This window comes from Trachymyrmex septentrionalis, unplaced genomic scaffold (assembly GCF_001594115.1).
Source record: "Trachymyrmex septentrionalis isolate Tsep2-gDNA-1 unplaced genomic scaffold, Tsep1.0 scaffold62, whole genome shotgun sequence".
Classification (NCBI taxonomy): domain Eukaryota; kingdom Metazoa; phylum Arthropoda; class Insecta; order Hymenoptera; family Formicidae; genus Trachymyrmex; species Trachymyrmex septentrionalis.
In genome coordinates this window covers 212,261-227,880 of record NW_017305800.1, presented here as the reverse complement: position 1 = coordinate 227,880, position 15,620 = coordinate 212,261, and the positions used below count along the sequence as shown (strand labels likewise).

At 43.0% G+C, this 15,620-nt stretch overlaps 1 protein-coding gene across 3 annotated transcripts in view; it reads left to right on the top strand.

The window, feature by feature from the left end:
* Positions 1 to 15,620, top strand: part of LOC108752825 (protein neuralized) — a 60,297-nt gene that overhangs the window by 27,541 nt on the left and 17,136 nt on the right. The window contains exons 1-2 of one of the 3 annotated variants that reach the window (XM_018493932.1): positions 14,474 to 14,767; positions 15,167 to 15,291. The exons of 1 other annotated variant lie outside the window; for it this stretch is intronic. In XM_018493932.1, coding sequence (XP_018349434.1) covers positions 14,718 to 14,767; positions 15,167 to 15,291 — 175 coding nt within the window. In that variant the 5' untranslated portion in view covers positions 14,474 to 14,717. Of the gene's footprint in view, positions 1 to 1,332; positions 2,168 to 14,473; positions 14,768 to 15,166; positions 15,292 to 15,620 lie in introns of those variants that run through there. One more of the 3 variants, XM_018493931.1, reaches the window with a different exon arrangement.

Genomic DNA, 15,620 nt, shown 5'->3' with positions numbered 1-15,620 from the left:
TTTTTACACCTAGATTAGATTAGTGTATTTTAATATACGGCAATTTTAATATACGCGTAATTCGTCAAATTAAATTTTCTATTATATTAATTCCATTTATGCTATTAAAGTTTCTATCACGTCGGAAATGAAAAGCATTCGAATTCTCGCGAGTATCCGTTGTATCGATTGGCGAGACTTCGATTTCATCTCTTCACACAACTCGATATACAGATCCAATAACTCTCTCCCTTCACTCACAGGCCATAATGATGTTTCTTTTCACACGTAAGTCGATTCGGTGTCTCCTTCGCGCAAATTGAATTTTATCCGGCGGAAAAAGCTAGTTTATCTCTCCTGGAGGAGCTCGCGCTCTTCCCTTTCGATATATCTTCTATAATGCAACCGCCTTTAATTTAATCGTGATTAAAAATCCTCTCTTATTACCAATACATCATTCCTGCATCGTTTTTGAAAGTGCCCGCATGGAAATTAAGTGAAATATCGGACGCAAGGGATTGAACGAATTTTGTGGTCTTCGCGCGTGACGGATTAAAGGGATATGGGTACCTGTATAAAGTTTCTTCGTACGTGAACGCCGTCATGCGCCACGAATATCATTTTTCTTCCCTTTTTATCTGTTATTATATAATTTGTCGTTTGCGCGATCTTGGTCCGCGTCGTCATGGGATGAGAGGCGCATCTTGAATCCCATGGAAACACGATCTTCCTCTCGATACGCTTCGAGCTGCGCGCATCACAAAGTCAGGAGCCAAAACCAGAGCGCGTTGCAGCGCGCTCGTGGATTTCTTCCTATTCGATTCGCGACAGAAGTAATTAATCAATTCTTTGTAATGTCACAGCCGCTTCATTTTCACGTTTTGAGTTACCGATCTCGAACGATAAGACTCTCAGAAGGGTTTTTTTTTGTTTTTTTTTGTTTTTTTAATTGGAGATTCTTTCACTGATCATTTCCATTGTGAGACGACAGTTTCGGCCATTAGAATGAAATTGTATTCCTAGAATCTCACGTGAAAAGAGAATTGTGCGAACCAATCTTTGACGGCCTAGACGATCTAGAGGTCGAAATTAATGGAGAGGAGTCGTAGTCCTCTCTCTTCCAGCCGCTTCGTGTATCCTAACTCTCTGGACGACGTATCCCCGGTCTCGTGCGTTGGGGTGGCCGGGTGCATCGCGGCCAGGTAAAGGGCAGCTGTCCACCAGGTGCCAGTCTATACCCCTCCACGCACCTCCATCTCCGCGGGAACGGTGGGGATCCGCCCGGTTTCATTGGATGCCGGCTCGCGCGCGTCGCGGCAATACTCTCGCGCTCCGCGACAGAAAACAGTCAGTCGTCCCAGGGCGCTCGACCGGGCACGCAGAGGCGATTCGCGATCTACGTGCTAGATCGCCCCATTCATCGCCGTGACACGCGGTCTTGTTCGCAAGTCCCTTTTCTCTCTCTTTCTCTCGCGACCTCCGCCCGTTAGACACATCGCCGAATAAACGACGAGTCTGAAACGGGAAAGGATTACGGAGAGTCTCGTTTAACTTTATGCCCCGGTCGGTTTCCCTCGTCAGATTTTCTTCACGCTATTAACGTTTTCGTTCAGGGTAGTTTCACTCGACTTCGACGTCCGAGCGTAGTGTTGTGAAAGAGAAGCTGAGGGAGTAAATCTTGTCCTCGCGATCAGTGCCCGAAAGTGCGATCGTCGTGAGTGAGATCATCGGAATTAGATCGTTCGTATATCGATTCCGCGCCGTTTGCTACCCTATATTTCCAGTCCCTCATCCACACCCCCCCTTGTAGTCGCGGATTTTTCGCGTCTGACTCGCGGGAGCAGTACGGCCACATTTATGGGGGTGTCCGGAGAGTGTGCGATCAAGGGCAGCAAAAGCAGCCACCCCTGTCACTGCTGCAGCCACGTCGGCAGTTCCGGCGCGAGCGTGCAACAATCGCAGCAACAGCAGCAACAGCAGCAGCAGCAGCAGCAGCAACAATCCTGCGAGCCTTATCACCATCACCACCATCAGCACCATCATCATCACCATCATCATCACCATCACGGCAAGCACGCACCGCCAAGCGCGTCGCCGCAGCACAACAACAGCGGCGACAACAACATCCTGGCACCGTTGCGCAGCAAGATGAAAGTGCTCAAGAAGCTCAAGCGCAAGATGGGTCTAGGTGAGCCACACCTCCATCACTTCCTCATTGCCTCTGATGCTTTCCGGTCACTGCTCGGCCGATCATGCGACTAATCGATCAATCACGCAAACCCTGCTCCGTGAGACTTGTCCGATTTTGCCGGTCAACGACATTCGGAAGGCTTCCTTTTTATAAATGAGGCTTGACGGAAAACAAAGTTTGTCCAATTAAAACCAACGATGTAGAATTTAATATTTTAGAATTTGATCGCGAAAAAAATTCACTTTCCCTATACATACTTTTATCGATGTTTTATTGTAGAATGTTAGCCAGTATTACATCGTGTATCATACTCCCAAGCTCTTGCCAAAGCGATCTGCATTCAAATCGTTGCTGTCAAATTGAATTCATCCGCGCCCCAATGAATATTGCTGGAATGGCCGATCCGTAAACTCTCTCGTCATCGAGGAATGAATCTCCAAACTCGAAAACGGCGATAGAACGAGCGGGGAAACAATTTTGGCTTTTCCCTGCGGTTCGTCGGCGGTTTATCGCGAGTCCAATAATTGTTGACGACGGACCTGCTGCCTTCAACTTTTCACCATATTTTGGGAGAAGTTTAACTATACTATTATTGCACTATTATTACTTGGGAAGATATTTGTGTCGAGAGGCGGTTTTTAACTCTAATAAAAAATTAATACACGTTTTATATATGGGGAAACTATTTAACTTGTAGATAGAACGTGATAATTTTCAGGGAAAGAATGAACTTCCAATTTAAAATTTGTTATTAGTGTTGTATGTACTAGATTTTTACAGAGCAATCAATCGATATGTGATAAGAAGAACGGTTTTGCTGAAGTCTCTGGAAATTCGGCTAGTTAGAAATCTGAAAATACTTTCGTTTGGATCATCAAAGTAATTTTGTAGGACGATCAAGCTGGTTGGTAGAATATTAAATGCTTTTTGTAGCATCAAGGTTTAAGCATTTTATAGAATCACTTTGTCCAACAAAATCATTTTCTGCAGATTTACATCTGGCTGAATTAATTTTTAGATACAATACTTTAGCAAACCCGTATCCTTTTTCGATACGTGGTCGGTTCTAAGTTGGTACGATATAGTAGAAGTTGATCGAAAAATACTGGCTACGAAGGGGCTTCGTTTCCTACAACTGTCCCGATTTCACAATGTATCGCCACGCTTGTTTTCATTTCAATAAAAGCTCATATCGTGGCGAACTTACTGCCTGAACTGTGTTTCGTCGACCGACTTTTCCTTCAATGGACTATCCGTTGAATTCCACGAGGAAGGCGCAGCACAAAAGGATATATAGCTTCTCATTGACTTGAGTTTCTTCGTCTCACTTTCAACATCCTGCAGCGTTTTTATCAGGTATCCTTGTTTTGCGATTCAGTCTTTCATATCGACAACAGTTTCTCACAAAGTAACCGGAAACTATTCCTCAATCCGCGCGATTTTTCTTTTCGATACTTATTGCGTTCATTCTTTTCTTTATCTTCCACATGTTCATCGTCAGAAAATTTTGAGCATAATGATGGGAGAAAACAAGAGAAACATCGCCAAAGATTTAATTCGATTGTGTTGAATCACAATTTTTACTTTTAGTTATTTAGATTTTTTTTAGAAAAGATTAAATTGAAATCTATTTAAATAATAATATAGAATAACAGAAAACCGAACTAATACTCTTAATTAATGATTCATGATTATATATATTATTTTTTTATATAATTTATGCATCTAATTAACATTATTAGTATGCGATAATGTTTGAAGAATATTCATATGATACTTTTTATACGTATACGATTCCAAGAAAATATTTTTGTTTGTGGCTACATTCTTGTTACTGTCTGTCTCATTCCGGTGTAATCTGATGACCGAGATCTTTAAATGCTGTTTCCCGCCGAGATTTGTAATACACGGTTCTTTACTATTAGACAAAGCGTCAGTTGTTGTCGATTGAAATCGAGGTTAAAGGTTATAAGTGGAGTTTTACGAATGGAATGAAGTGGAGTGGAGTGGAGTGGAGTAAGGAAAAAGAATGGTTTTCCTTACGTGATAAATTTTACGTGTCAACGACGTTCCTCTACCGGGAGGGCTTTCTGGGGACCAACGCAATGCGAGCCCTTTGTGGGAGGGCTTTGAACCGTTGAAGATTTATAAAAGGGATACTTTATATCAAAGAGGAATTGTTTTGAACTTATTCTTGCGTAGTTTTAATTATGTATTATTACATCAACAAATAACGTAATATGACTTTATTATTATAAATCTGTTCTAATTTTTAAGCTTATTTAATTTTTTAAATCTAATTGGCAACAATTTTACACTGTTCTTACATCTTTCGCGATGTATAATATGAATTAAATAAGTAAGAAACAATATCCAATCTGTTGCAGTTTTTCATGATTATTTGGATCTTATTTTTATGATCGCTAAAAAATTATAATTTTTTGTTTTCAAGGACAATTTTTTTTCAAGGAAGCCTTGATTGTTCGAGCAATTCTTTCTCCATTTCTGCATAATTGCGTATGAGAGAAATAACTTTTACCTCTATCTCTCTTTTCTCTTTCCCTCTTTTGATCAAAGAAAACTGGAGCAAACAGCTCCTTAAAGCTACCTTGAAATTTCGAAGTTGTCTCGTTGGTTGCTTTGCATGAAACATTTGGCCTAATTGATAACTGTATTTAAATATCCTACAATATTTTGCTTTTGTTATTTATTTTTATTTCTTTGGAAACATATAACAATTTTTACTTTGAGAAAAAGGATGGAGAGAGGAGGGAGTGAGAAAAAAAAAGCAACAAGAGCAATATTTTTAGCAGGATAGGACGCTTTTTTGCCATCATGAGTGAAACGAAGAAAGTAAGTGATCGTATTGCTTCTGGGATACCACTCTTTGCTTTTCCTTCTTTTTCTTCTTTTTTTTTTGCGGCTTGGTGAATCACTCGTTTCTCGATTGCAGAGATTCTCAGTCTCTTTTTCATCCTCATCGCGACCCCCCTTTTTTTCTCTCAATAGTCGCGACTGAGATACTTCTTTCCTTCTCGCGTCTGTTATAACCAGTTTGTCTTACAATTCCATCTCGTATTCTTTCGTTTTGCTCGATAACCGAGATACATTATGTTGTTCGATCATTAACAAGACCAGGGAAAAAAAAAAGATTCTTAGAGGAAAAGATTCTTTCTTCGCGTGCGCACGTTCAATCGTGCAATCGAGAAGTGCCGGTTGTGACTGGTCTAAAGTTGATTTACCTGTTCGAGGAAAGGGTCCTTTTCCCCCTTTCCGATCTGAGTCACTGAAAACGATCGGTGACGCATTAAGTTGCTGGCCGTGACGAAACGTTATTGCAATGTAAATTGCATAATGCTGCGTTCGCGCGTGCATACAAACAATGTATCACCTGCGTCGGATATGATTCAAGGAATCGGAGTTTCCCACAAGTTTCACTTCGCCATATCTATTGAAATCTTGATCTTCGGCTATTAACATACTTTCGAATCCACAATAAATGATCAAACCTTGATTTATCGATCTATGGAACATTCAATGAGAGAATTAATCAAAGTATATTGACGTCCTTGAAATCTGAAGTCTTCTGTATATGATAAAGTTTTCTCGCTTATTAATATTCTTACCTACATATTTATCAACTTAGTTACAACGTAACTCGACGAATAATAATTTATTAAACACACGTCCATACAGTGTTGTTAAAGTAATTACTATCGTCTAGTCATGTAGTTCTCATGGTATCTCCTCAATTAGTACGAAATAGAGTGTCTTACGTGGTTTCTGCGTGTCTGTCGAGTCCTCTTTCCGGAATGGGTGAGCCTTGCGAGTCGTTCGAGTTGTCGTAGAAAAAGATCCAGCCCAAGGAGCGATCACTGACCGTCCTCACTGACTCGACAACACCTCGCACACCCACCCACCCACTTTCCGCTTCACCGTGTGACGTCAGAGAGCGAGCCGCGGAACCCGTCTTTGTTCCCACAAGCGTTTCGCGAACCGGTTTTGCGGTTCATGATGCCGTGTAGTGTTCCTGTCAGCTGGTCGGACCGTTTAATCGGGGAATCCTCCGCCTATTTTAAGGGTTTGGCGGCCGTGTCTTCGGGAGTCAGTCCTTTCCAAGAAGCGTTCATTCATCCTTTCTTCCTGAATAAGGACGGGAGCGTAGAATCTTGTATAACGCGTAAGAAAATAAATCAATGGAGGTCCTTCATTTCCTTCTCTTCCGTGAAATAAAAGACTCCGATTGGTTGACTTTTTACGCTTTAAGCATTATGCGTTATTACAAAGATCTGTACTTCGGCCTTAACGCTTCTGAATGATAGTAGCACTGGCATGCATTTGATAAGCATATCGAAATTCATAACTGCAGCACATTTACCACATTCTTATCTCAACAGGATACACGCATGCAAATAAATGTATACGTAGTATATCTATATGTATGTACACAAACCGCAGGATGAGTTCAGCGAACTTAAATGGATTATTTAATCTCGCCAAAAAATCTGTTACATATAAAGATGCTATTTTATGAGACACTGAAAAATAGCGTCAGCATAATCATGTGCTCTTGACACTGAAAGTTGGATTTATTCAAAATTTACGCTAGACAATGAAAAATGTATAAAAAAAGAATGCAGCGTTGGGTGCCTTTCAGCAAGAGATGCGAATAATACAGTGAATCATTACGTATCCTTATTGTTTGTTAATATTAAACAAAGATAAAATGATCACTGCGTTACCTTTTGCTGGAAAGCATTATTTGTATGTAGCGTTCAGTCTTGAGAGCTCTGAAAGTAAGATTTATCTAACTTCCACATCGTCAGATATCGAGCATCCGTATCTCTCGCTGGAAAGTACTAAACACTATATTTTTTTCTAAATACTTTCCATCGTCTAAAGTCAATTTTGATCATGTAACTTATTTCGAAGTTGAAAATGAGCATTAAGCGTCAATAAGAAAAGATACCTATGTTAATTTAGATATCTTTAAAATAAAAATCGCCATCTCTCGTGTGGAGAGATCTTTCGATAACGTTTTTGTCTCTGCAATGACACGTATCTTCTCAGTTCGCGCTGATCGATTCGTGACGTTCTTCGCAAAGATAATTTTCGACAGGGTATCGCCCGCAACATCCGGCTGGCGGCCGGATTCACATCGTGAGCGGAAGCGAGGGTATTCAAGGACGGAAGTCGACATCGATAACACAATGGAGCCGAGAGTTCCGTTTTCCTGGATCGAGTCTCTCTCGGGACGACTTTTTGCCCGAGCGACCAAACGCGCCTCCGTCGATCGAGGCGTTCCACATCTCAGCTCTACATTTCATCCAAGTCCTCGATAACAATTGCGGACTTGGGCGTTGGAGTGTAAGATCCTGCCGTTTTTTTTTCGCGCGTTTCTGCTTTGCGCTCCTCCTTTTGCGGAGGCGATCGTAATCTTCGTGACGCGGACGTGGAAAGTGGACCTTTACGGAAGCAAGGTGCGTGAACACCCCACGTGAGTACGCAGCGCGTGCACCGGAAGCGACTTCATAAGCAGACTCGCGCGCACCTATCTCGAGCCGTTCGGGCTCGGCTGCGTGAAAATTCGTAAGATCACCCTGCCGTGACGCGATTCGTTCTGAGCCATATTCGTCCCGTTTTACGTGGCTGCGTTTTAACGTGACGTAATTGCAAAACATTTTCGGAATATTTAATTCCGCGATTTCTCGCGTAACTCCAACAGCTGAAGCTGTGTTATTACAGCCCGTCTCTCCTCGTACGAATTAATCATGGCGAAGATTTAAACATCCTTGTTTTGTCTACTACTCGCGCGAGATGATCTCTTTCGGTACACATTTGTTTACGAACAGACGTGCCGTTGCGAACTCCTACTGACTTTCCTCCACGAGTCTAATCGAAAAAATGGAGTGTAACTGTCAAACATCTGTCGTCGGTCGAACTGTTTCCAGAAGACGCATTCCAGAATACGAGGAGAGCTTTCATGAAGTGCTTTCGAGAAGCTCATTTGCTGAGCTAAGGCCGCCGCTGCTGCTATTACAACGTAATGGATTCTCGAATGATAGACCAGATCGTAGACTTTCGTAAACTCTCGTCGACTAGAAAATATCTCGTGATTCTGGTAACAGATGCGAAAACAAGCCGAGATTAGATTTCCACTTGAATCTCTGAGATAAGTTAATTAGACAAGTTAATTAGCCGTTAAATACAGCCCCGGTTCAGTCTCAGCGTTTCACGAGCGAACTTTTTCCGTTAATTAATTAGTATCGCGGCAAACATTATTTCTCGCGAATTATGCGAGGCAGAAAGGTATTTAAAGCGGAATTAAATGTTCTGTTGAACTCACACGTAATACTTGAAATTTATTCGACGCAAATTGCTCGAGAGATGAAGGAGCGTTGCGACGAGGGAGAGTTGTCAGTGCGATCTTCACGCATATTCTATGCATAAATCTCCTAACTACGCAGCGAAACGTCTTAACGACGCGTTCTCCTTCGCGTAATCCTGAATACGCCACGAGCTAATATGGCGAGCGCCCCTTGCCGAGATTTATCGCCACTACCTTTTTAGGGCCTTTTCTTTTCCTCCGTAGAAATGCTCTACTGCGCTCAAGTATGCTCGTCATGGTTTTAACGCTTTAACGGTGAGAGATAGCGCCGTCGCGACGGGACCATTTCTTAATTTCAGCGCATTCGTCTGGCTCCTTCTGGGCTTCTTCTCATTTCGATTCAACTTCTCGTTCAGAAAGCCTCCGACAGCCTCCTGTTCTCTCTCGGCACGTACTCGATAACTTTTTAATCGCCATAGAAACGAAACTGTAGCCTGGAGTTGTCTGGGTGCGCCGCGATACGTTCTGCTCGAAGGGTGCTAAAAATAGAGCCGTAACGAGCTTTAGGAACTTTGGCTTCAGAAGATAAGAACGTCGTATAAAACGAAGGACACAGAAATATCTTCGGAAGACTAGAGTCGTGTAAGGTATCGTTGCGGACATTTGCGCTTATTTCTTTTTTCTACTTAGACTGTTATCTTTTCGTTTTTTAATATGCACCGAAGACAGGATGATTCATTTTTCTAATTGAAATTGTGTGTGTTCGGTTACATACGGCACGATGGTTCTCTCGGCCCTCGATCCGAGACTGACTTTTTCAAGAGATGTTCTAGAGATGAAAGAGAAAGAGAGAAAGAGAAGCCCCTAGAGCCCTTCACTCGCAATACACATATTACTCTTGGGAGTAGAGGGCCGCCTCTAGACTTTAATGGAACAAATGTTGCGAAACCACATCGTCGCCCTTCATACCCTCGAATCATCACTTCTCGAGGAGAATCTCAATGCAATTTCGATACAATTTCGACGATGACAGTATATCACAGAATTTGTCGAATACTTTTTAATCGAGTCTCTTTCATAATGATTCGATCCACGACAATCTGATGCAAATAAGAACTTTTCCCAGCAATCGTCGTTGAAATCTTTTTCGAATCTTCAAGCTCCTCGACGTGAAGCTCTTCATTGCAATAACGAGCTCCAGATTGAAAGCGAAGGTCTGTTCTTGAGGGACGCCCTTACCGAATAATCGAGTCACTGGATCATTAACATACGAACATGGTCGCGTTCGGAGACTTCAGCGCATAACAGAGTTGAAGTCCCCCTTATCGCGAAACTTTCGCTGCACTTTTACACTTGCCCCCCGCCGGAAGTTGTCGTTGATACTCGCTGATTGGGACAGAGGCATACTTACCGCCCACGAACAAAACGGCATCGCGCGCGGGAATCGTCGAATGGAAAATAAAAAGGGAGGAAGGGGGTTGAACGGTGAAAAATCCAACGTTATATCGACCCACGCGCAATTCGCGCGGCGTGGCGCCTCAATGAGTGAGCCAATGTCTGAATGAACGACGAGATGATTTAATTGCCGAGTGTGTCAGAGTTCATCTCGATGACGTGACTGTCGTCTGACCAGCGCCTCTCATTTCTCCATGCCGCCCACTCGCCTGTGTCAACCATACGAAATCGGCCTGATCGCAGGAAGTTCGCGGCTGACCCCCGCGATTGAATTCAATTAGAGACGACACGAGAAAATTTCTCACAAGAATTTCTCCCGCGTTTAATTATCCGGCCGCTCGCGAGAGTGCATTGTTCCTCGGGCGCTCCGTGATCGTAATCAAGAATTATTGAGCCACTTTTCGCAGTCATAATTATATTAATGGACTTTGAGTAACGGACAATGAATATTTTAGTTAAATGTAATTTCGTTGTGCCGAATGGCAAGATTAATTTAATCTGTCTGCGCTCGCCTTCGTCGAAACCGTCCATGTGCACCGGCGATACCGTGAAAGTACCGGTTTTACGCGATAAACCAAACCGTCGGCGTGTAAACCGCGGCGGTCTGCCGATGATAGAAACAACCGGCGTTTATCGGCACCACAGCCGTAAACTCTCTTCTACGACTTCACTTGCTCATCATGATTAACCATCTGCGAATTTTCGCCGGCGAAAATTTCACAACTCGAATCAGACGATAAACCACGCGCTATTATCATATGTTTCCATCGTCAAATCCGTTTCCATCGTTTCTCAGGGCATTTATCCCTGATCGCTGATGATTGTGAGATCATCATAAATAACCAACAATCTCCAGCTCTCCCGGCTTCAGTGCTTTAGCAACGACAGAGATTTCACTGTTCAATTTATAGCGTCAAATTACCAATATCCAATTTGAGCTAAAACAATAGCGATGAATAACTTGATTCGAGAAAATGTGACTGTGTTTTGACCCAAATTTCATTCATTATTCACTGTGCATACGTTAATATAAACATTGTCTCCCTCGAAACTAACTATAGGAGTGGACAAATTTACATTTTGGTATGTACAGAAATAAATAACCAAATCTTATTTAACTCAACTGGGGGGTTGTACTCAACTCGATTGGGTTGCCATTGTTCTTTGGATATTTAACAGTGTTGAATTATAAGAAATAGATAATCCCCGGTTGCATTGCAGTTTTACACGATAGAGATTTGAATTATAATTTATATGTAAAATATGTATATATGTATATATGTATATATAAAATATGTATATATAAATGTGTGTGTGTGTGTGTGCGCGCGCGCGCGCGCGTGTGTGTGTGTGTGTGTGTGTGTGTGTGTGTGTTGGAAACGATTCGAATGAGAAATATACATCATACGTGTTGATCATACATTTTGATGGTAATGATCCGTACGTTTTATAAACTCCACGCTGCTCGCGATCGATTCACGCGAAAACAATTAGTAGGATTATCGCCAGGAAGCGCCAGCCGCTCTCCATCGAGGCATTCTCTCGTCGCAAATCTCCGTGTGCACGCTAATTTGCGTCTAATTTAACATGAACGGAATCCCGAAGGCGATGTCGATGATCGCGCTCTAACGAGCATCTCCCACGCGTCGTTTCTGCCTTCCAGGCATTGTCTCAATTCCACGGAGAAAATCAGCGATTTTCTCCTGGTACGTACGAACTTATGATTAGCCAGGATTTCACCCGTGATGGCCCATCGATATTCCATTGCCGGTAATAATCGGTACGGTCGCCGCGTAATATTTAGAATCGTGGCGAGACGTACGTCTCTCGCGTTATTTTTTAATCGAGATCCAGAGCGTAGTATATCGTTTGGGGCGCACAAAAAGAAGAGTCGTCCTGCTGGAAAGAGAACGGCGATGGGTTTTCCGCTTCATCCGTCACGGTTGAGAGCCACGGTGAACTCCGTTCGACCTCTGGTGTAAACCGAGAAAGTCCGCGGCGCCAACGAGAGCAACCGGATCGGATAAATTAAAGACGTTGCCTTTAATCCTTTTGTCGACCAATTACGCCTTTTCCTGCGCAACTTGGAAATTGGCGTAACACACCAACGTCGCCAGTGAAGGCCGAAGTGACATTAAAGAACGCGAGAGAGGAGAGCCGATCTTTTACGTGTGTTGACTTATTGGATTTTTCTTCAACCCTGGAATTTGCACGTGAATTCCCACGGACTTCGGTAGGACTTTCATGTAGATATTTTTTGTGGAAGGGGAGGATCCGGCCACGGAGGAAGGAAACAGGAAGGAAAGGCACGCGGGATCGTGCATGAGGGGGGGAAGCCGATGACGGTGGCTTCCCTCCAGGATATTAAGGGCAGATGGACCGTGAAACTTATCGTCACGAGAGCATTATGCGATTAAGGGTTCGGTTTCTATCGAGTCATTCTCACACTAAAGTGCAATGCGGTGTATCACTTTACTTTAATATTTTCTTCCTTTCTGAGCGTCGCTTTAAAGAAATTCGATGATGAATTTTACATTTAGGGATTCAGTCGTCGTTGTCGAGTCGGTGAGCTCAAAATCACTCGGAGCTTTTACACGAAGTCGCATACATAGCACGTACCGAGCTTTGCATATCGCTATCAACCCCCTGACAACGGCCAGTCTGGCTGTGTCGGGGGCCGGGATCGATAGAGCTTCTATTGCGATATCACGCGCAAACCCCATGGGCGAGTATGGTGGCGACAGTGGTTGGGATGGTGGGGGTACTCTGCGTCGCGGAGCCACCCCCACATTTCTACGGAAATCCTATATAAAAAAAAAAAGGAGACACGCAGCCCGTTCAATCCTCTCGATTTGCGCGGCCAGACTTCGCAGCTTTATATTCTTCCACGCTTCGGCGCTCCTCTACTCGCTTTGAATTAAAAATGCATTTTTCATCGTCTATTCCAGTCTCGTTTACTGCGAATTATTGATTTATACACCGATGAAAGCTATTATAATAAGTTGTAAGTAATAATAGTAAATTTTATACATTGGTGAATCAATAAGTGACCTTAATTTTTATTACCTTGAGTAACTGAGTGTTGAGGCCAATTTAAGGTTACTTATCGCCTCGCCCATCGTAATCGTGTGATTACAAATTCTAAACGATAATTCATGTCTCGGGCGCGCACGTATGTAATCGTAACCCCGTAATATTTGACACGTTGTTCGAGTCACCCCCTAATCGATTAGTAACTCCCTACATAGCCGATCGAGTATGCTAATGTCCCGTGAAAATCGCCGAACCGTGAAGCTCCATTCGGGATACGCGTTCGGGATCCTTCGTTCATCTTCCACCGCGCAAGCTCGCTTTTAGATTGTTTTTCCAGAAAAAGGTATGTAGGTCGTTGCAATTCCCTCCTCGCGCTGTTAAGCGGCATGAATGCTTACGCATAAAATCAGATAAGGCTTCTCAGGATCATCGATCGGTTTTCAGGACAACCGGAGGGTGCCGGAATGCCTAAAAGCTTAGGGTCCTTTTGTGTTCTCCCCTCTCTCCGGTCTTTTTTTTTTTAGATCTCGTTCTTTCGCTGACGAAGGGATGGAGGGGGTCGACACCAATGCCAGTGCTGCTGGCTGGCTGGCTGGCTGGCTTTCGTCGGGCCAGGTGGTGCGCAACCGTTGCTACGGCATGCATCGCCATCCCCAAAGCCGTGTGTTCCGCTCCTGCGAGCAGCTGCAGCTGCGACATTCATACAGCGACGTCTGTGCGCGCGCGCGCGCGCGCGTTGCGTGTCGCTCTTTAGCCATCGAAGGGTCGAATTCGCGTATATTAACGCTTGGGAAACGTACTTCGCTATTTACATATTTATACTGTCAGAGATGCGCGTCTCCGTGACGTTCCTTGCGCCGGGGCTTAATTAGTAGACTCCGAAGAGTCGATTTTTAATTGGCCAACATTGCGTTTTACATTACTCTGTAAACAGTTATTCGCAATTGCGAAGAAAACGACGGGATACGAATGAAAAATGATTGTGAGGGGAGAAGAGAAATTGAATTTATTATTCAATTTGAAAAATAAATTCTACGATATAAACATTTCAGTTTGAAAAACAAATTCTACGATATGAACAAACTACTATTTACTATGTTTACATGAAATTGATTATCAAAGTACGCACGGACCGTCGGTTTATTATCAGTTTTCTATTATTTAATTCCCAAGTCATCGATGTATAAGTAACATCGATATGTGAAACTTTCTATCATTGTACGCTACGCCTTTCGCTAGTATCAGTAGATAAGTACCGTGGCCTTATCGCTGGCATCCGCAAGGTGAGATCCTCCAGATACATCCGCCTTTCCGTTCGAATGCCCGGCTGCCATGCACAGCTTGCCGAAGTGTACGTGTACGTGCACGTGCCCGTGTATTGACGAATCACACAGACACACACATAATGACAGCGGGGAGTTGGTCGGGGCAGCAACCAACGCAGCAGATGGGGAGTTTGCTTCTGTAAGCCAGTCGTCGTAGTGGCGTGGCTGAGGCTGCCCGCCTTTTCCCGGCAACTCCTGGCTTGTAAATCCACTCGTGTTTTCCTTTTATCATTCCTTCTTCTTCTCTTTATTCGTTTTTCTTCCGATCCGGAAAATCGGGAGGGTGAGATCCGGAAGACAATGTGAGATCGTTGCCGCGTGCCACCTTTCCCACCCTTCGTCTCCTTCCTTCGACCCCTCCTCCCTTCGACACCCCCTTGGACACCCTTCGACGGATCTGACGTTCATGAGGATCCCATCGTTGAGAGTCAATCGATCACCTAGTTTTCAATCTGAGTGAGTACTCGTCGATTTTCTTTGTCTTAAGCTCGCGCTAGATAAATTCTAACGTTTCCGTTGCGCTTCTGCTGTCCGCGGACAAAAGGTTCAATCATGGGAAAACGTTTTTGCTCTATACATTATATTATTTCATTTCTTTATTTTTGCCATTTTGCACTTGATATTATGTTTTTATGATTTGATACAATCTTTTTATAAAATTTTACAGGAAAAATTTCAAGTTATCTCCAACAATTAGTTCGCCAGCTCTCCAGATTTCTTTCTGTTTTGCTAATGATATCGGAGAACTTCTTCTTTGTCAAAGAAAAATCTGTATTTTCCTATGCAAAATTGTTTTCATAAAAATATATTTGTTTGATCGTCGTTTTGAAAGTCGTCATTGTTTTGCGTTCTAAGCTCGAAGATGTCTTTATCCTGCTCTAAGATCGAGATGTCTTTGTCTTGTCAACGATCGAGGCGACCATTAACAGTCAATAGAGCCACCAGAGTGGCACAATTGCGCCTGTCAGCACACGTTCTCGGTGAGTACAAAAACGTATCGTTCTCCTTCCCTTCGTCTTTCCCTCCCCGAACTTTGATCTCTCCCTTTGAACTCCCCTGCTAAGGATCAGCTGCTTTCACATCAGTGAACTTCTTCCTCACACAATGTGTCGAATCCGAAAACTCTCCATTGTGATTTACAATAAATATTTGATACACTGATTTAATCGACAACATTTAAAATATGATTCTGACATTTTTCAAAAAAAGAATTAATGTGTAATAAAAATTAATTACTGATAATAGATAATAGATTTAAATAAATTTTTATTATACTTGTAAAAAGCAACACAACATTAATACCGTTAAT